This window comes from Symphalangus syndactylus, chromosome 24 (genome assembly GCF_028878055.3).
Source record: "Symphalangus syndactylus isolate Jambi chromosome 24, NHGRI_mSymSyn1-v2.1_pri, whole genome shotgun sequence".
In the NCBI taxonomy this organism is placed as follows: Eukaryota; Metazoa; Chordata; class Mammalia; order Primates; family Hylobatidae; genus Symphalangus; species Symphalangus syndactylus.
The window spans coordinates 18943738-18965182 of NC_072446.2; the positions used below are offsets into that span (position 1 = coordinate 18943738).

The following is a 21445-nucleotide window of genomic DNA, read 5'->3' on the forward strand; positions in this document are numbered from 1 at the left end:
GTCTGGGAGATAATTTTGTAGTTTTCAGGGTACAAATACATTGGCCAGAGAATAGCAATTTAAGTTGAATTTTTTAGTAACTCCTTATTTGGACACCTCAGTAACTTGGGAAAAAGTAGCTTTGTTAGCAGTATGACAAATTGTGTATAAATATAATTTTTCTGTGTTTTTGAGGACTTTGAATACCTTATTGCTTCATATTATGGTGGATACATATTCCATATCAACAATGTAAGATAACCTGTTAAGCAGAAGAAACAGGCTGTGCTGTTTCTAAAAGTTAACAGTTTGAGTACATTAGGATGTAAAGAAAAATATTCCCAAGTTACAGTAATCGTCAGCAAAGTGGCTCTTGTACCTAGTTAGTTGTACTTAAGCACAGATTACTGTGCGTTTTATTAAGCAGTGTGTAATGTGTCCTACTTGCTAATTTCAAGATCTGCAGGTAGTGGTAGAATTCACAGTAGCTTTAGTCACAAATCAGTGTGTAATTAGTGACCTAAAGAACATCACACTTCTATTCCAGCCTTTTCTAGCAATATGGTTCCTACTGGATTTCAAAGATTATGCTCTGGTAAATTTTAAAATTATCTACTTAAATAATCTCAATATAAGTTTCTTTCAAAATATGGCTATACTCAATAGCCCACTTGCCTTAGGTGTTAGGGGATATATGAGTTAAGTTCTGTCGTTTACCTGAGTAAAGATTTTAAAATGTTTTTAAACATTGGAAAACATTTTTGTGAAGTACTTTTCAGTAATAATAGCCCACTTGCCTTAGGTGTTAGGGGATATATGAGTTAAGTTCTGTCGTTTACCTGAGTAAAGATTTTAAAATGTTTTTAAACATTGGAAAACATTTTTGTGAAGTACTTTTCAGTAAGTTTAGCGTGTTCATAACGCTCACTTTCTTGCAAACTAGAAGCATGTAGATGATAGTGTTGGATTATAATATCCTCCTTTTCCCCTCCAGTTCTTTGTCGAGAAAGACAATTTCCTTTATCAGCAGTGCCATCGGTTTACTGCTGCCTTCTGTGTGCAGGAGTGTGGAGAGCTGGAGGCTTCTGGGAAGGCTTGTGTTTGGTGCACACACTCCATTCAATTGGAATGGTGATTTGCTGTTAGTAGATTAGAATTTCTATTTTGCTGTATTCTGTTATTAACGTCTCTATTGTTAAAACCACTTTAACGATTACTGATGAGCAAATTGGTTTTAAGCGATGTAAACCTGGTTTAAAGTATTATTCATTGTTTTAGAGTTTAAGGAAGTCTTTTGTCTAGTATGTTAGCAGCTTCTAAGTCAAGAGCTGAAGGCATTTGATGTCAGAGATCGATCGCCCTAGGATGCCCAGCATTTTTGTTTTGGAGGGTCATAAGGAGAGTGAGTATAAATCCAAATAGTGCAGTTTTTTTTCCTTGTGCTGATCAACTTTATGGTGTGATTAAATACGATTTTTTTTATTACGCTCTTGAAATTGCACTCTTGAAGTTGCAGAATGGCAATTAGATGGCAGTCACTGATAGCCATGTAGAAGTTTTGATGAACATGCAAGTTAATTTTAATTTCTGATCAGTTATGGTTAGTGACTGTGGCCAAACATGTGCGTACTGATTCTACACGTGTGCTAATTCCGTGACGTTTATTCACCAGCTGTGTGTTGAGTGCCTAATCCTGTGTCAGGCACCTTGTTCCAGGCATTGGGGGCAGCAGTGGACAAGGCAACAGAGTCTCCATCCTGAGGTGTTACTCTTAGAAAAAGACAGTTACAAGCAAACAAACAGGATGGTTTTAGATCTGGACAGAGGTTTTCAGAGGAAGTCATCCTTAAGCTATCACAATGCTTTGGGGATAGGGTGTGCTGGGTAGTCAGGGATGGCACATTTGGGGTGCCTAAGGATTGCTGTGACCCTGGGAGCCTAGGAGAGTTGGTCACAATTGACTATCAGAGTCAGTCTCAGAAGCTTCCCTGGAGAAAGAATTGCTGCTGTTTTGCCAGGAGGGTTTCCTTCCCCATCTGACCACACAAGAAGACCCCTTGGCCTAGAATGCCTGCCCTTATCTCCAGGTCTCCCAGGCTGTTCACCCTCCCAGGCAAAGTGGAAGCTTCCTCTTAAGTTTCCCACTGAACCTCCTTCATTGTCCTTCACTGCAGTGAAATAATCCTACAAGGTCTTGTATGGAGAGTGATGGTAACTTCTTTAACACAGATAATTGAGAATTGGAACCAAAACATCTTTCTATTAATAAATATTTTCAGTAACTAAGTTATGCTGTTGCCCTGAGTGGGAAATAATAAAGTTACACTCCATCATATTTCTTTTTTTGGGGGGGCGGGGGAGAAAAGTCACGCTCTGTTGCCCAGGCTGGAATGCAGTGGCGCGATCTTGACTCACTGCAACCTCCACCTCCTGGGTTCAAGTGATTCCCAAGTAGCTGGGATTATAGGTATGTATCACCATGCCCTGCTAATTTTTGTATTTTTAGCAGATAAGGGGTTTCACCATGTTGGCCAGGCTGGTCTCCCATCTCCTGGCCTCAAGTGATCCACCCACTTCGGCTTCCCAAAGCATTGGGAGTACAGGTGTGAGCCACTATGCCTGGCCTCACATCATATTTCTAATCCCGAGACTGAGTGTAGAGCTGGTTGTCTCTTTTTGGAAAGGATGTCAGTAGAGAAGTGGAGTTCCCCAAAATTACAGTTTCACATATTAGTCAAGTTTCTAAAATACAGTAATAATGTTCAGAGCTGACATAGGGACTTAGTTGTTATTTTTTTTTTTTTTTCAAATTCTCACCTAACTTTGATTTTGCTAAATAAGGACGTAAAAAAAAAAAAACCTCCACTATTGCCTATTGCCACTATTTGATTTTTTTAAAAATAAGCGTATTTTAGCATCTAAAAGTAGGAAGGCCCTCAAATAAATGAGTCTTTGTTCTTGGCCAGGGAAAACAGTGTTGTCAGAATTTGATAACTTTTTCTAGGGTATGTGCTGTTATTCAGTTAAAACCTTGCCTGGGACACTGGCATTCAATAAATACTTGTTGAATAAGCAAATGAAACTTAAGCTTCTATGCATAGAAACCTAAGTTGCTTCACATTCTGATTAGCAGAGTAATTGAATATTCCTTTCAGTGTGTAGATCTATCCCAGAACCACAGAATGTTGGAACTGTAAAGGCCATCCTACAGTTTAACCAACTGCATTAAATAGATAATAGATGTGGTATGTGGCAGTGACAACTTGAAGGTTGTGACTAGAACCCGGGTCTCTGGAGTGTTCTATTATATCACACCAAGCTGGTCACCAGCCCATGTGTTGATCCTCCATTGTGATAGCAACAAAGAAAAGACTTCAGGACATTTTTTCCTTTACCCTAATCCTTGATCTGCAGTCTTATTTAGAAAAGCTTAAAGATCTAGTTTATTCAAAACTAAAGATAACAAGGAGTATGAGAATTTCTATTATGAGTGTAAAGGAGGAGATGTTTCCTTGGCTTCTCAGAGCCTACAGGCCCTCCTTGCTCTTTAAGGAAGTAGAGAGAGGGAGGAAAGTAAAGTGTGTTTTTGTTTTTGAAGGTTACTTTGCTGGGAGTAGTTTGCATGCCTTTTGGTTTTCTTGGGTGGAATTAACTGACTTAAGTTTTAAGTAGTTGGGACTATTTAAAAACAATGCCTAGCCCATGTTTGCCATAAAGGCAGAGGGTATTGGCTTTAGAAGTTAGTTCTTCTCTAGGAGCGAAAATTAGCTTCTAAACCAGAAGCAGCAGAGCTAAATAATTTTCCACCTGGCCAGTGCATGATGTGAAAGGTAGATTAAAAAAATGAGAGGACCCATTTTCTGATGAAAGACTAAGCCATGTTGAAACAGCCCTGTTGAGGATTTTTATTTTAAATCTGTACATTCACAAAGGAGCTTTGTGTATGTCTTTCCCTATTTGTTGTTTGGACTAGGAAGCCGCCCCACCCAGTGCTTGTTGAAGGCAGAAAGTTGTTGAAAGCAAGCCGGGATTTGAACAGTGGATTGAGGTTTCGAATATCCAGTGAACCAAAATATATCAGGGTTCCCCTGGCCAAGATGAGTGACCATTCTGAGGTGTTTCGTATTTCTTGAATGGGGATTTTAGGAAAAGTTTCTGTATTTCTGTGTTCATTTTGTTGACCTCTGTATGTGCAAAATCTCTAAGGGGGTGTTTGGGCAGTTAGATTTCTTGGATGCAGATTTGTTTGTATATGAAACAAATTTTAAATTGTTTTGTATACACTGGATTTAAAATAGTTTACTAAAGTGTTTTAATTTTTTCATCTTAATTTTCACAGTTCTTACAGTCTTTAGATATAGGGAGGCTGTTGATGGCATCCACATGTGCATTTTAGTGGCATTTAAAATGTATTCAGCTGAATTTAACAATTTCTGACCTAAAACTTGACATTTTAGATTTAAGTCAGTAAAGCACTGATTTGAACTGGATTTTAACTGGATGAAATTCTGATTTAATAAGTGTACTGACTGGATAAAATGCCAATGATTTAATTAACAAGCATGTTTAACAGGATGCCCTATATATTAGTTAAAAGTGAAGCAATTGAATTAGGTCCCTTCTCTGCTGCGTGGTAAAGACAGTATGACTCACCCACACCAGCCTTCTCTTTGCTCTGAGTGTAGCTAACCGTTTCTGTTTTTTTTCCTCTAGGGTTTGGAAATCCCTTGTCTCCAGGTTGCTGGGATTGACTTCTTGCTCAATTGAAACACTCATTCAATGGAGACAAAGAGAACTAATTCTTTGTGCTGATTCATATTTGAATCAAGGCATTGGGGAGCCTGTATGCCTTGTTTGTGGAAAGAACCAGTGACACCACCACTGAGCTTCCTAAAAGTTCGAAGAAGTTAGAGGACTATATACTTTCTTTTGAACTTTTATAATAAATATTTGCTCTGGTTTTTGAAGCCCAGGGCTGTTAGAGGGGTGAGTGGCAAGTCTTACAAGTGGCCTTATTCCAACTCCAGAAATTTCCCAACGGACCTTTGAGATTATATGCAATCGAAAGTGACAGGAAACATGCCAACTCAATCCCTCTTAATGTACATGGATGGGCCAGAAGTGATTGGCAGCTCTCTTGGCAGTCAGATGGAGATGGAGGACGCCATGTCAATGAAAGGGACCGCTGTTGTTCCATTCCGAGCTACGCAAGAAAAAAATGTCATCCAAATCGAGGGGTATATGCCCTTGGATTGCATGTTCTGCAGCCAGACCTTCACACATTCAGAAGACCTTAATAAACATGTCTTAATGCAACACCGGCCTACCCTTTGTGAACCAGCAGTTCTTCGGGTTGAAGCAGAGTATCTTAGTCCACTTGATAAAAGTCAAGTGCGAACAGAACCTCCCAAGGAAAAGAATTGCAAGGAAAATGAAGAATTTAGCTGCGAGGTATGCGGGCAGACATTTAGAGTCGCTTTTGATGTTGAGATCCACATGAGAACACACAAAGATTCTTTCACTTACGGGTGTAACATGTGCGGAAGAAGATTCAAGGAGCCTTGGTTTCTTAAAAACCACATGCGGACACATAATGGCAAATCGGGGGCCAGGAGCAAAGTGCCGCAAGGCTTGGAGAGTCCAGCAACGATCAACGAGGTCGTCCAGGTGCATGCGGCCGAGAGAATCTCCTCTCCGTACAAAATCTGCATGGTTTGTGGCTTCCTATTTCCAAATAAAGAAAGTCTAATTGAGCACCGCAAGGTGCACACCAAAAAAGCTGCTTTCGGTACCAGCAGCGCGCAGACAGACTCTCCACAAGGAGGAATGCCGTCCTCGAGGGAAGGCTTCCTGCAGTTGTTCAACTTGAGACCAAAATCTCACCCTGAAACGGGGAAGAAGCCTGTCAGGTGCATACCTCAGCTCGATCCGTTCACCACCTTCCAGGCTTGGCAGCTGGCTACGAAAGGAAAAGTTGCCATTTGCCAAGAAGAAGTGAAGGAATCGGGGCAAGAAGGGAGCACCGACAACGATGATTCGAGTTCCGAGAAGGAGCTTGGAGAAGTTTGGAATGCGAATAAAAGCCATTCGGAAGGTTCTGGAAAGGCCAAAACAAATAAGGGCAGTTGTGCAGGCCTCTCGCAAGAGAAAGAGAAGTGCAAACACTCCCACGGCGAAGCGCCCTCCGTGGACGCGGATCCCAAGTTACCCAGTAGCAAGGAGAAGCCCACGCACTGCTCCGAGTGCGGCAAAGCTTTCAGAACCTACCACCAGCTGGTCTTGCACTCCAGGGTCCACAAGAAGGACCGGAGGGCCGGCGCGGAGTCGCCCACCATGTCTGTGGACGGGAGGCAGCCGGGGACGTGTTCTCCTGACCTCGCTGCCCCTCTGGATGAAAATGGAGCCGTGGATCGAGGGGAAGGTGGTTCTGAAGACGGATCTGAGGATGGGCTTCCTGAAGGAATCCATCTGGGTAAGCTGCCCTGTCTCCGTCCCGTGCTGTTCCGCCTGTGTCTGTCTGTCTGTCTCCCCATCTCTGTTCCCATCTCCAGACAAGGCTGGCCAGGAGTGGGGTTTGGAGAGCCAGAGTCAAGTCCAGGCTCTTTTTGATATCACTCTGTGTAAGTCATTTAACCTCTCAGGGCCTTAATTTTCTCATTTCTGTAATAACAGGGTTGAGTTAAGAGGTCTCCTTGTTCTGAAAATCCTTTTTTTTTTTTTTTTAAACGTTTAACGTTTTGCTCACGAAACACACTTTTTTTTTTTTTTTTTGATAACTTGTGCATCCAGCCCAAATGCGCTGGTTCTTAACTGGGGCGATTTTGCTCCCAGTCAATATCTGGCAATGTCTGGAGGCATTTTGGTTGTCATACTGTGTGTGTGGGTGTGTGCATGCAGGTGTGCGTGCGTGCGTGCCTGCTGGCACCCAGTGGGCAGAGGCCAGGGATGCTGTTCGGTATGGTACAGTGCACAGGACAGCCCCATCATCAAAGAATTATCTGGTCCCAAATGTCAGTAGTTTCGGCATTGAGAGACCCTAGCCTTCACTTAAGTTTTTCTGGCATTCCTGATCTTATCTGTAGTGAATTTCTAATGGCCATAAAAGGTACTGGGAGTGATGATCAACTAGAGCCAGTAATATTATTTGGGCAGCCATTTGGTGCTGTCCAAAACCCTGTCTTTTCTGTCTGGCAAGCTAGTATCCATTAATAGGTACATCAGGAACCCAAATGATTTGTCATAAAATACGAGGAATGTGAGCACACTGAAGACATTTTTAAGAAGGCTCATTTGCTCAGCAAAATTTTCAGTGTACTAATGGCATGTATAGAAAGAGAAGGCGATCACTGAAGGCATCTGAGCCCTGGTGGGCGTTATCTAGGACAAAGGATTCTACTTGTGTTTGGAGTTGCGCCCATCCTTACTGTAGCCAGAGCTTTTCCTATCAGAGTTTAATATTTTGTTTGAATAGAGGATCTTGCTGCTTAAAACAGTTGAAAAGACCCCTGATGGGCAGGCCATAATTGACAAGTGAATGATGGGAACATGAATCAGTCTTAGGGAAGCATCTATTAAAGTGGTCCTCGGTTAAAACAAGTGCTTCCTTCTCTCAGTGTAACTTGACTGTGTGCTTGAATTCTTTGGCAAACTGTGTGTATGAGACCCACGATGAATTTGCCCACACGATTGATTGGACTCTTCCTTCACCTGCTCTTCAGCCAGTGCCAGTTCCTTTTCTGATCATGTGATTGACGTGAGAACTGTAGTCTGTATATCAAATCTTTAGAATGTTTTTGAGTTTCCTGGGACACAGGAAGCCTAGCACTTAGCATACTACAAATCTAATGTTTTAATGGCATCATAAAAAGAGGCTTTAAACACAGACTCCAGTTAGCTAAGTGGTTTCTGCTAGTGCCGGTACTGTTGTGGGGGCCCCTGTGAGATGCCCCAGTTCCCTGAAAGAAATGAAAAGGCCAGTTACTGGTAGGTAGTGTGGAAAACACGGGCTAGATCATCAGGCAGGACAGAATGCCTGGCTGTGGGTGGGAGAACCCCAGCTTGATGTTGAGTTCTGGTTCTACCACTGCATTGTTTTGTGACCAATTATGAGTTGCTTAACCTTTCTTTGCTACTATTTCCCTGTTTGCAAAATGGTTCGTTGACCCTTGTCTTCCATCTCCCAAGGACAATTTCAACAGCCTGTTTGTAAAAAGATCACAGTCCCTTAAAAAATATAACTGTAAAGTCAGAGGTGATGCTTGAAAGAGCAGGAACCAGGTAGATGTGGAAATGTCATGTCCTTTGTTCTAAAGAAAAGGCATTTCATAGCTTTTTGGATATGACGCAACATACCATAAATCCTGACACATAGTTGGGAGTCGGAAATTGGCAACAACGCCCAGTTATAAACCCAGCTAGTTTGGGTATGACTGTAAGAAAAAAATCCTGGCCATTCTGTATTTGGGGAATTGATTTTCCTACACTTATATTATCTTAGTAGTCTAGATTTATCATATTATACTATCACCCTGGCTTTAAGATTTAAGAAGATCAAGTAAATTTTTTTTTAAAGTCTTTAGACACTATAGATCAAGGATGTCTCTGTCTTACAGGTGGATAGTGATATGATCTACAGTAAGGGGACATTTATTTAAAACTTAAACATTCATGTGTTTTGGGGGTGGTATTTTAACGGCAGCACTTCTGATTGTCTTTTGGAGGGCTGGTGTGTGTTTGAAGTTCTGTCCTCCTTCCAGTGGACTTTACTGATGCACGTGAGACACATTGTCCTATTGTCCTGCAGGGACTAAAGCCAAACACTGTGTCATTTGGGGACAGGTTTTCATTTGTCAGATCTGTTTTGCCCACATGAGTGTTTGTGGACAATACAGCCTGCTTTCCAAAACTTTGCTAAATTTTGACAAACTTTCCTAGGTGCTTGCCCAATGCCAAACTTTCTTTTCTGTTGAAGATAAAGTTGTGCTTGCTGCCCTCTAGTGGTCACTTGTTTAATCCTAACGTTAAACCGCTTATTTTTCCCCTGGTGGTTAGGAAGTTGACGGTTTGTAATTGGCTCATTTTTCTAAATTATTCTGAAGAAGATCATTTTTCCTGCCAGTATGTATGTCCACCTTCAGTTTGCCAGATCCTGCCTGCTCAGAGATACTGAGAACCGGAAGCTGCCCGGGCAATTCAGTCTATTAAATGATCTTTCTTGTGATTAAGGCAAACGAAGAACTGAATGTTTAATAGTGTACTCTGCTGTACCCAGAAAAAAACAAAACAAAACCACGTTATAACACTCTAAAACTTCAAACAACCTCATAAAACTTCAAACAACCTCAAAACAGAATTTGGTGTGTGTCTAGCCTTTTTGTTCTAACCCGATATTATATTAAAATAATTTTTTCATGCTTTCCAAAAATGTTCATGTCAAGAATATTTAAGTCAGCATGTCTTATTCATGTACTTTAGCTACCTTCTTATATAAATATTTTTGTTTTTCCTTTAAGATAAAAATGATGATGGAGGAAAAATAAAGCATCTTACATCTTCAAGAGAGTGTAGTTATTGTGGAAAGTTTTTCCGTTCAAATTATTACCTCAATATTCATCTCAGAACGCATACAGGTAAAGAACTTTTATTTTTTTTAACCATGCATTAGTTAAATTATGTAGTTATCTATCTGATTTTTTGTTGTTGTTGTTGTTCAGATACTCTGTCAGATCCTTGGACTAGCTTAAGGATAAATATGTAGCATGTTGATTGCAGCGGTTATTTTTATTCTTTTAGTGCCATTGTAACTTGAGCCGTTGTTCTTTTTTTTTATTTATTTATTTATTTTTTATTTTATTTTATTTTTTTTTTTTTTGAGACAGAGTCTCGCTCTTTCACCCAGGCTGGAGTGCAGTGGCGCGATCTCGGCTCACTGCAGGCTCCGCCCCCCGGGGTTCACGCCATTCTCCTGCCTCAGCCTCCCTTGTAGCTGGGACTACAGGCGCCTGCCACCTCGCCCGGCTAATTTTTTGTATTTTTAGTAGAGACGGGGTTTCACCGTGTTAGCCAGGATGGTCTCGATCTCCTGACCTTGTGATCCGCCCGCCTCGGCCTCCCAAAGTGCTGGGATTACAGGCGTGAGCCACTGCGCCCGGCCCGAGCCGTTGTTCTTATTTGCAGTTCATTTCTTTTCTTTCTTTTTTGTTTTTTGAGACGGAGTCTTGCTCTGTCACCTAGGCTGGAGTGCAGTGGTACAATTTCGGCTCACTGCAGCCTCCGCCTCCCTGGTTCAAGCAATACTCCTGCCTCAGCCTGCCCAGTAGTTGGGATTACAGGTACCTGCCACCACACGCAGCTAATTTCTGTATTTTTAGTAGAGATGGGGTTTCGCCATGCTGGCCAGGCTGGTTTCGAACTCCTGACCTCAAGTGATCTGCTCACCTTGGCCTCCCATAGTGCTGGGATTACAGGCGTGAGCCACCGCGCCCGGACAAAGTTCATTTGTTCAGTTTATGACTGCTATATCCTGACTCTCATCTTATTAAAAGCTACAGTATTTTAAAATGCTGCATCTTATGTCTTTATGATTGAGAATGAAATGAGAATCTATTTAGTAGTCTTGAGATTGTGAAAGGAGCTATGACATCATGATGTAAGAGGCTGCGTAGATTTGAAATTTCATCTCTTCCACTTACTATCTGTGAACCCTTGGGCAAGTTATTTAACCTTTGTGTGCTTTTAGTTTTCTTTGCTGTAAAAGTAGAATAATACATATTTCCCTAGGACTGTTAGGAAGATTAAGTTAGAAGTGTTGCTGTTAATTTTTCTATTGAAGATAGATTTTCACAATTTCAAATATTCGTTACAGTAAGGGTGATAACGAACTGATGAGAAATGCTATGTGATAGTAGATCGAGAAAGCAAAAGGAGGAAAGAAGCCTGTTTTCTCAATAAATAGATATTTGATCTATTTCAGTGCTTTTCATACACTTCTACAATAAAGTGCCATTTCTTGCCTTAGGTGAAAAACCATACAAATGTGAATTTTGTGAATATGCTGCAGCCCAGAAGACATCTCTGAGGTATCACTTGGAGAGACATCACAAGGAAAAACAAACTGATGTTGCTGCTGAAGTCAAGAACGATGGTAAAAATCAGGACACTGAGGATGCACTATTAGCCGCTGACAGTGCGCAAACCAAAAATTTGAAAAGATTTTTTGATGGTGCCAAAGATGTTACAGGCAGTCCGCCTGCAAAGCAGCTTAAGGAGATGCCTTCTGTTTTTCAGAATGTTCTGGGCAGCGCTGTCCTCTCACCAGCACACAAAGATACTCAGGATTTCCATAAAAATGCAGCTGATGACAGTGCTGATAAAGTGAATAAAAACCCTACCCCTGCTTACCTGGACCTATTAAAAAAGAGATCAGCAGTTGAAACTCAGGCAAATAACCTCACCTGTAGAACCAAGGCGGATGTTACTCCTCCTCCGGATGGCAGTACCACCCATAACCTTGAAGTTAGCCCCAAAGAGAAGCAAACGGAGACTGCAGCTGACTGCAGATACAGGTCAAGTGTGGATTGTCACGAAAAACCTTTAAATTTATCCCTGGGGGCTCTTCACAATTGCCCGGCAATTTCTTTGAGTAAAAGTTTAATGCCAAGTATCACCTGTCCATTTTGTACCTTCAAGACATTTTATCCAGAAGTTTTAATGATGCACCAGAGACTGGAGCATAAATACAATCCTGACGTTCATAAAAACTGTCGAAACAAGTCCTTGCTTAGAAGTCGACGTACCGGATGCCCGCCAGCGTTGCTGGGAAAAGATGTGCCTCCCCTCTCTAGTTTCTGTAAACCCAAGCCCAAGTCTGCTTTACCAGCGCAGTCCAAATCCCTGCCATCTGCGAAGGGGAAGCAGAGCCCTCCTGGGCCAGGCAAGGCCCCTCTGACTTCAGGGATAGACTCTAGCACTTTAGCCCCAAGTAACCTGAAGTCCCACAGACCACAGCAGAATGTGGGGGTCCAAGGGGCCGCCACCAGGCAACAGCAATCTGAGATGTTTTCTAAAACCAGTGTTTCCCCTGCACCGGATAAGACAAAAAGACCCGAGACAAAATTGAAACCTCTCCCAGTAGCTCCTTCTCAGCCCACCCTCGGCAGCAGTAACATCAATGGTTCCATCGACTACCCTGCCAAGAACGACAGCCCATGGGCACCTCCAGGAAGAGACTATTTCTGTAATCGGAGTGCCAGCAACACTGCAGCAGAATTTGGTGAGCCCCTTCCAAAAAGACTGAAGTCCAGCGTGGTTGCCCTTGATGTTGACCAGCCCGGGGCCAATTACAGAAGAGGCTATGACCTTCCCAAGTACCATATGGTCAGAGGCATCACATCACTGTTACCGCAGGACTGCGTGTATCCGTCGCAGGCACTGCCTCCCAAACCAAGGTTCCTGAGCTCCAGTGAGGTCGAGTCTCCAAATGTGCTGACTGTTCAGAAGCCCTATGGTGGCTCCGGGCCACTTTACACTTGTGTGCCTGCTGGGAGTCCAGCATCCAGCTCAACGTTAGAAGGTATTGCATGAGGGGCGTCATGTTTAAATGTCACTGGTGCCTACAGTGATTAATAGCTAATCCATGCATTCTCAGTGGAGATGGTACCACTCCCAAGGGTGGGGGGTAGGTAGCAAAAAGTTCTTGGGGGTCACAGAGAGAAGCATTCTTAGATACGGCAGTGGTTTGTGGTTCTCCAAGGCTTACTTAACTCTGTGGGTTTAACTCTTAACCTTGTGTATTTTATTCTTTTGATTTGTTTAGTCGTATTTTATTTTTAGAGAAAGGGTCTTGCTCCGTCATCTAGATTGGAGTGCAGTGGTGTAATCATAGCTTACTATAGTCTTGAATTCCTGAGTTCAAGAGATCCTTCTGCCTCAGCTTCCCAGGTAGCTGAGACTATGTGTGCTGCTACCATGCACAGCTGATTTTTAAATTTTTTTTTGTAGAGATGGAGTTGCCCCGGCTGGTCTTGAACTCCTGGCCTCAGGTGATCTCCTGTGTTGACCTCCCAAGTATCTTAGACTACAGATGCACTCCACCACGCTTGGCTAACTTAATTTTTTTTGTAGAGACAGGGATTTGCTTTGTTGCCCGGGCTGGTCTGAAACCCTTGGTCTTAAGTGATCCTCCTGCCTCGGCCTCCCAGAATGCCAGGATTACAGGCGTGAACCACCATGCCCAGCCTTATTCTTGAGTAATTTTTCTTGTTGATTTTTTCTATTTTGGGAGTGATCACGGAAACAGAGGGTGAGAACACTGGTCTGTCTAGTCCATTCTTGTCTTGCTGTTGAAATTCCAGATGCAGCCAGTTGAGGCCCCAGCTTGCCTCACTTCATCACAGCCCTTTTTCTTCGTTTGCACATTAATGGTGTGCTCAGTAGTCAGTGCCAACCCACCTGGAGTTGCAGGTTTTTTTGTTTTTTTTTTTTCTTTTTTTGAGACAGAGTTTTCCTCTTGTTGCCCAGCCTGAGTGCAGTGACGCGATCTGGGCTCACTGAAACCTCCTTCTCCTGAGTTCAAGCGATTCTCCAGCCTCAGCCTCCTGAGTAGCTGGGGTAATAGGCACGTGCCACTACGCCTGGCTAATTCTTGTATTTTTAGTAGAGACGGGGTTTCAGCATGTTGGCCAGGCTGGTATTGAACTCCTGACCTCAGGTGATGCACCGGCCTCAGCCTCCCAAAGTACTGGGATTACAGGTGTGAGCCACCACGCCCAGCCTAGGGGTTCTTCCTCACGTGTTTTACCACTCCCTGCTGGCCTGTAAACTTAAGAGCAGAAGCCATGTTTTACATGTACGGCATCAAGTCACATGCTTCCCACAAGGGGCAGAATGGGGGGCGCCCAGTAAGGACCACACGAGGACCCTTGACCTGGCAAGAGCAGAAAGCAAAAGAACTTGCGATTAAACAGTCTTGTGAAGCGTTTTGCTGTGAAATGTCGTCAGCCCTCCGTATCCTTGGGTTCTGCCTCAGTGGATTCAACCAACTGCGGGACTAAAATATTTGGGGGAAAAAAAATGGATGGTTGCATCTGTAGTGAACATCTGCAGACTTCTTTTTCTTGTCATAATTCCCTAGATAATACAGTATAACAAATATTTACATAGCATTTACTTCATATTAGGTATTATAATGAAGAGATGATTTTTTTTTTGGAGATGGAGTCTTGCTCTGTTGCCCAGGCTGGAGTGCAGTGGCATGATCTCAACTCACTGCAACCTCCACCTCCCTGGTCCAAGCAGTTCTCCTGCTTCAGCCTCCCGAGTAGTTTGGATACAGGCACCCACTGGCACGCCAGCCTAATTTTTGTATTTTTAGTAGAGATGGTGTTTCGCCATGTTGGTCAGGCTGGTCTCGAACTCCTGACCTTAGGTGATCCGCCTGTCTTCACTTCACAAAGTGCTGGGATTACAGGCATGAGCCGCCGTGCCTGGCAATGTAGAGATGATTTAAAGTATATGGGAGGTGCTGGATGTGGTGGCTCATGTCTGTAATCCCAGTACTTTGGGAGGCTGAAGCGGGCAGCTTGATTGAGGCCAGGAGTTGGAGACCAGACTGGTCAATATGGTGAAACCCCGTCTCTACTAAAAATACAAAAATTGGCTGGGTGTGGTGGTGTGCACCTGTAATCCGAGCTGTTTGGGAGGCTTAGGCATGAGAATCGCTCGAACTGGGGATGCAGAGATGGCAGTGAGTAAGTCTAGATTGCACCGTTGCACTCCAGCCTGGGCTAAAGAGCAAGACTCTGTTTTAAATAAATAAATAGCAAGACTTTGTCTTAAATAAATAAATGAGTAAGTAAGTAAGTAAAGTATATGGGAGGATGTGAATAGGTTACACTACGATACTGCAAATTAATAGTATTACAAGGCCGGGCGTGGTGGCTCATGCCTATAATCCCAGGACTTTGGGAACCAGCCTGACCAACATGGAGAAACCTCGTCTCTGCTAAAAATACAAAATTAGCTGGGTGTGGTGGCGCATGCCTGTAATCCCAGCTACTCGAGAGGCTGAGGCAAGAGAATCACTTGAACCTACGAGGGCGGAGGTTGTGGTGAGCTGATATTGCGCCATTGCACTCCAGCCTGGGCGACAGAGCGAGACTCCATGTCAAAAAAAAAAAAAAATAGTACTACAAATACTATGAATACTGCAGATATGACACTTTTATATTAGGGACCTGAGCATCCATGGATTTTGGTGTCTGTTGGCTGGGGTGGTGGGGGCGGGTGGTCCTGGAGCCAGTGCCCTTTGGATACTGAGGGACAACTGTATTATTTTAAAACCAACCTTATTTCTCCCATAGGTAGATTGTTAACCTCATAGATGACTGGGGTTTTCCCCATAGAAATGTGTCCTGGTGGCGTCACTTCGTACAGGTGTCTGGCACATACCTGTATGTGTAAAAAAGTAGCTCAGTGTCCCGGGGACATCTTCCCCTTGGCAAACTTGATCAAACCGCAGCGTCTTCCTTTATCACTTAGAAGCTCTACTGGTTTGTGCTCCCCAAAGAGACAGATTCAGTTTTACACATCTCAGTTTGTGTTAGTTTCAAACTGAGGCTTCTGTGTGGTGACAACACTCTATCAAGAATTGCTTGATGCTGATTGGTTCATTAGAGATAGCAAATTAAAAAACAATTGCTTTCACACACTCCAGTAGATTTTATAAAAATTGTGATGAAATAGTAATTTTTACTGCCTTTTGGTTAAAAATCTTCATTTCCCCCCCATGGTGCTTAAAATGGACATGAATCAAAACTTTATCTTTACTTAAAGGGGGAAAAGGCTCTGTGCGTTGCAAGTCAGGTCCTCTTTTTTTCCCCCCTCTTTGAGATAGGGTCACACTCTGTTGCCCAGGCTGGAGTGCAGTGGGGCAATCACAGCTCACTGCAGCCTCGACCTCTGGGGCTCAAGCAATCCTTCCGTCCTTCCGTCTCAGCCTCCCGAGTAGCTGGGACTAAAGGTGCATGCCACCATACCCAGCTAACTTTTTATTGTTAGTAGAGAAGAGATCTCACCATGTTGCCCATGCTGGCAAATCCCCTTTTAAAGGATTAAAAAAAAAAAAAAAAAAAGCAACAGTTTTACATAGTTTGGTTCATGATGCGTATACGTTTCAAGTATTTTGTGATGTCATTTTTTTCTGGCTTTTTAATTCTTTCTAGTTGACAGCCCAGACACTTTTAGTTTTAGTTACATCAACCAAATTCTGTCCTAACAAGTATCATAAAAACAATTCAGCTGTAACTGAAAACACTTGCATGTGACTGTGTGACTTATGTGTTGTGATTACATTATCAGTGTCAGGAATTTTGAAAATTGACTTCTAACAACCTATACACATCTAACCTAATTGACCTTAACTCTAAATATGGTTTTTTTTTTTCAATCAGGAAAAAGGCCTGTGTCATATCAACACTTATCTAACAGCATGGCACAAAAGAGAAACTATGAGAATTTGATTGGGAATGCACATTACCGACCAAATGACAAAAAACCTTGATTAACTAATGAGGGGGAGAAAAGGTGAGCGTATGTTTCAATTAAAAACACTGGATTGGCTGAGCGCGGTGGCCATTTGGGAGGTCAGGGCGGGCGGATCACCTGAGGTCAAGCATTTGAGACCAGCTTGGCCAACATGGTGAAACCCCTGTCTGTACTAAAAATACACAAATTAGCCGGGCGTGGCGGCAGGTGCCTGCAGTCCCAGCTACTTAGGAGGCTGAGGCAGGAAAATCACTTGAACAACCCAGGAGGTGGAGGTTGCAGTGAGCAGATTGCGCCACTGCAGTCTAGCCTGGGTGACAGAGCGAGACTCCGTCTAAAAGAACGGGGGGGATTGATTTTACTTGATCCGAAATAAGCCATTAACTTGTCTAATGTAACAAAATTGCTTTGAAGTTGGATTTTGATTTTTTTTAGGTGTTTTAGAGTCCTCAGGATCTTTGGATGTTAGTGAAGATAATGGCAAAAACAGTCATAGTGACTGGAATCTACTGAGCATTTACTTTGTGCTAGGCATTGAATGAAGTGTTTTATAATCAAGATCTCGTTTAATTCTGTTGCAGCAGAGGCCTTAGGTAAGGGATGAGCAAACTAGCTTTTCATGCATCGTCATCAATAAAGTTTTATTGGAACATGACCATGCCCATCTGTTACATATTATCTGTGGCTACCTCCTTGCTGCAGCAGCAAAGTCGGGCAGTTGTGACAGACCACGTGGCCTGCAAAGCTGAAACTATTTACCGTCTGGCCCTTTACAGAAAAAGTTTGTGACCCAGCATTAGGAGGTATTGTGCATGCTTTTCAGATAAGACCGAGGCATGGATTATGCAGTTTGCTCAAAGCCCCTCTCTGCCTGTGAGAGGCAGGAGCCTGGTTTTTGTCCTAGGTCTGCAAAGATCCGGGTTCTATGCCCAACGTTCTAGTTTAAGAGCTTGTTTAAAGACTTGGCAAGTACTTATCTGTTAGAGGGGAACTGGGACAGGAGCAAGTATGTGAGCATGTGGTTCACATGTTAAAGGTCTCACTGTAGTGCACCCCCGTCCCGTAAGGCTCAAGTAGTGGTATCAGAATTATACATGTTGGTTTTGTTAGTTTATATTTAGTTAATTAGTTTGGGCAGAAGGTGTGATGTCTGTGTACAGGTTATACTATGACTCATTCAACAATAAGATTGAATGGAAAGCTTGGGGGCTCACGGGCAGATTTAGTTCTTTCTCAGATAACTCTTGTCCCGTAAAAACCATCACTGTATATTCATTGAGCAGCCTCTTCACCAAGTGCCTGCTGGCTGCTAGGATATGAAGATGAAAAGATGCTCGTGGTCCAGAACAGAATTTCTTTGTTACATTTTCACGGGACTCATAGGGGAACTGAGATGACGTTCTCCCTGGGCAGCGTGAGCCTTGTGTGGTTCTGCAGACTTTTCTCCTGCTTAGGATAATAGATGAAGAATACGAGGGAGTAAAGCTTTGTCATCACAGTAATAAGATTCAGTCTACTCTATATTAAAACATAAAAATAATTTATGAATTATGAGGAGCCGATTTTAGTAGCAGGTTACTTGCAGCATCCATTACAACTGATCAGTAGTAGCAAACAGCCAAGCTCCTGTATCTGGAGCTGGTGTCTCTCTGGGAGCTCTGAGCTTCTCTGCTTGTGTTTCCTTCATCTGGAGAACATCCTGCCTGCACTGTCTTTGCTTTTCCAACCTCCTCTTTCTGATCCTCAGGACCAGCTCACATATTGGTTTTGTTTGTTTGAGACAGGGTCTGGAGTGCAGTGGCGTGATCTTGGCTCACTGCAGCCTCAAACTCCTGGGCTCAAGCAGTCCTCCCACCGCAGCCTCCTGAGTTGCTGGGATTTTCTTGTGCATGGCAATTGCCTTTTACTCAATTCTGATTCTTGGTTAAGTCATCTCAGTTAAATTACGAAAAGTAGCTCCAAAGTTGGCAGCATCATCTAGTTAGTCATTCTCCTAATACTTACACGGCAAAAGTTGAACTTAAATAGAACCCAGGGCTGGGCGCAGTGGCTCATGCCTGTAATCCCAGCACTTTGGGAGGCCGAGGCGGGCGGATCACTTGAAGTCAGGAGTTCAAGACCAGCCTGGCCAACATGGTGAAACCTTTCTCTACTAAAAATACAAAAAAATTAGCCGGGCGTGGTGGTGCATGCCTGTAGTCCCAGCTACTTGGGAGGCTGAGGCAGGAGAATCGCTTGAACCTGGGAGGTAGAGGTTGCAGTGAGCCAAGATCGTGCCGCTGCACTCCAGCCTGGGCAACAGAGCGAGACTGTCTCAGAATCAACAACGACAAACAGAACCCATTGCACTTCTAGGTCAATTTGGTTCTATGTATTACACTTTTTTAAAGAAAGAATTTTCTAAACTGTATTCAGTTTTGATCGTAATCATTTAAAAAATGTTGTTTTCCTTAGGTCTTGGTGGATGTCAGTGCCTACTCTCCATGAAATTAAGTTTTACTTCATCCTTTGAGAAGCGAATGGTGAAAGCTACTGAAATAAGCTGTGATTGTACTGTACATAAAACATATAAGGAATCTGCAAGGAACACTACAGTTTTGTAAAGTTGTTCTGTTAACTTTTATACCAAATAGCAATAAAAACTAGTTGGAACAGTTGGAACCTACATACATGGGGACTGGAAATCTCTATTTTGTCCCTGAATAATATTTTTTTTAGAATCGACCAAATAAGAGTGAAATTTTTGCATACTTGAGCGCTGCTGAAAAGAAATCATTTGGGTTGGGTGGGGCGGGATGGGGGAAAAGTATATAATGCTTGCACCTCAGGTAAAAATCTGTAAATATCTAAGTTGTAAACCTGCTTGTTCAAATACTGTGTGTATTCCTTTTCCCTAATAGAGCTCATCACTCGGAGCAGTTTCTGCTGTTGTGCCCTTTCATTTAAAATGTATGTTTTGTTTTTTTAAACTGTCAATGATTTTGTATTATGTTGAATCCTCCGAAATCTATTGTCTTAAAATTGTTAATGGAAGTATTGACCCTCTATGATATGTGCTGCAGTTACTGAGGTCAGCCATTTGGAAGTTGGCAGCATTTTATTGCAACTTTCAGCATCTCAGCTGGGGAAGGCACCGTGCTTCTTCCTCGCCTCTCCAGATTGTCCTGGAACTTCCAGGATCCTTGACCTGGGGGGTTGGGATGGCTTGTAGGATTTTTAAGAGAGTGTGTCTACAGAGAAGCATTTTCTCTGTAGAGCAGCCACACATTGTATAAACATAAGAAACTATGTGCAGTTACTTAAATTTGTTTCTATCAAATCATTTTTGTTGGAAGATTCAGTGGTGGGAGGGGGGGGGTTTGCCTAAATCAGTATATAAAAACAAAAATGCTAAATGATACATGTGAATTGCAGGTATTGGGGAACAGTTTTAAGGGAAATTTTTGGGGGAACATTTTAGGTTTGTATTTGGTAGTCTTAATGTGTCTGGCATTTGGGTGAACTGTGGACATACTAGAGTGGATTATAGACACACTGATTCTGAATAAGGAACTGCTGGCCAAGCCTGCTGGGAGTCTAGAAAGAGAAAATCTGTTTCTAGACCTCAGTTATTTTCCCATTGTTGGTTGTTTTGAAGCAGTAACGTTTTTCTTATTGCACATGCAATTTGGGTTTTAGAGAAGATGGCCACCGGCTGGCTTCCCAGATATTTTACACTTTGTTCTTTAATGTGCTGTCCATGGCTGTTTATTAGTACATGGGCTTAGTGACCACAAAATATTTTATTAAGAAACTTTCAAAAATAAATTTGCACTGTTCATTTTTCTGGCCTCGCTGTTCTCCATAGAGCAAGGGTAATCCTAGAAGATTTTTTTTTTTAAATTATGCAACGTAAGATGTCCTCCTTGATAGAAGTCTTAAGCTCCTGTGTTGCAAGGGAGAACTCATTTGAGATCAGTCTGCTGGCATTGCAATGAAGTGCTTTGTATCAGGAAACTGTACACTATTGACCTTTTTTCCTGTTCACAAGCTGAGCCATATGTACATAATCTAGATTTTGTTTTCATAGTTTTGCACTTTTATAGCCTATTTTTGAAGATTAACACATTTGCAAGATGATTGACTCAATCTTTGCCTAATCCAATGAGTGTTACAGAGAGCTTGCTGTGACTAGAATCGTAAATCTTAAAGGGGGTATGTGATAAGAGAGGGCTGGAATTTAAACCTGTATTTAAAAAAAAGAATCACCAAATCTATTTGAAAAAAAATTTGTATTATGCTGGAATTTTTTGGGCTTTCAGATTTCTCTTTTTAACCACATTTCTGAATGTATAAAAATACCAATTATTTTCCTACAGCCCTTTGTACTTCAAAATATGTTTTTGTGTCCATCAGTATTAACTATTGGTATACTACTGGTTTTATATATTTTTTTCTTTGAGACAACAGTACATATAATAGAGGTACAATTCGTTGGATTTTTGTTTATGTATTTATTTCATTCCAGTTTGATTTATTTTAATTGTTGATACTTAAGTTGTCGAACAGTAGACATTACTTTATTTATGATATATTTCAGCTTAAAGTTATGTTATTATATGTGGAAGTGTAAATATAGATTTGGTGTTTTGCAATCTTGAGTTTTAGTGTTTATTGTGTTCCTGGTTTCTGATTTTATTTAACTTTTTAGTTTTCTTTTTTTTTTTTTTTTTTTTGAGATGTGCTCTCACTCTGTCACTGAGGCTGGAGTGCAGTGGTGCAATCACGGCTCACTGCAGCCTTGAACCCCTGGGCTCAACTGATCCTCCAGCTCTCAGCCTCCCGAGTATCCAGCCATCATGCCTGGCTTATAAACACAATTTTGAGGCCAGCACATGGCTCACGCCTGTAATCCCAGCCCTTTGGAAGGCCAAGGCGGGTGGAT

General features: G+C 42.3%; 1 protein-coding gene across 5 annotated transcripts in view; it reads left to right on the forward strand.

The window, feature by feature from the left end:
• Positions 1-21155, forward strand: part of ZNF217 (zinc finger protein 217) — a 42563-nt gene extending 21408 nt beyond the window's left edge. For 3 of the 5 annotated variants that reach the window (XM_055265197.2, XM_055265196.2, XM_055265195.2), the window contains 4 exons: positions 4693-6451; positions 9492-9608; positions 10997-12550; positions 18976-21155. In XM_055265197.2, the coding sequence (XP_055121172.1) occupies positions 5035-6451; positions 9492-9608; positions 10997-12550; positions 18976-19124 (3237 nt within the window). In that variant the 5' untranslated portion in view covers positions 4693-5034 and the 3' untranslated portion in view covers positions 19125-21155. Of the gene's footprint in view, positions 1-4692; positions 6452-9491; positions 9609-10996; positions 12551-16427; positions 16561-18975 lie in introns of those variants that run through there. The other 2 variants (XM_063634233.1, XM_055265199.2) reach the window with 1 other exon arrangement.
• The last annotated feature ends 290 nt before the right edge of the window (positions 21156-21445 follow it).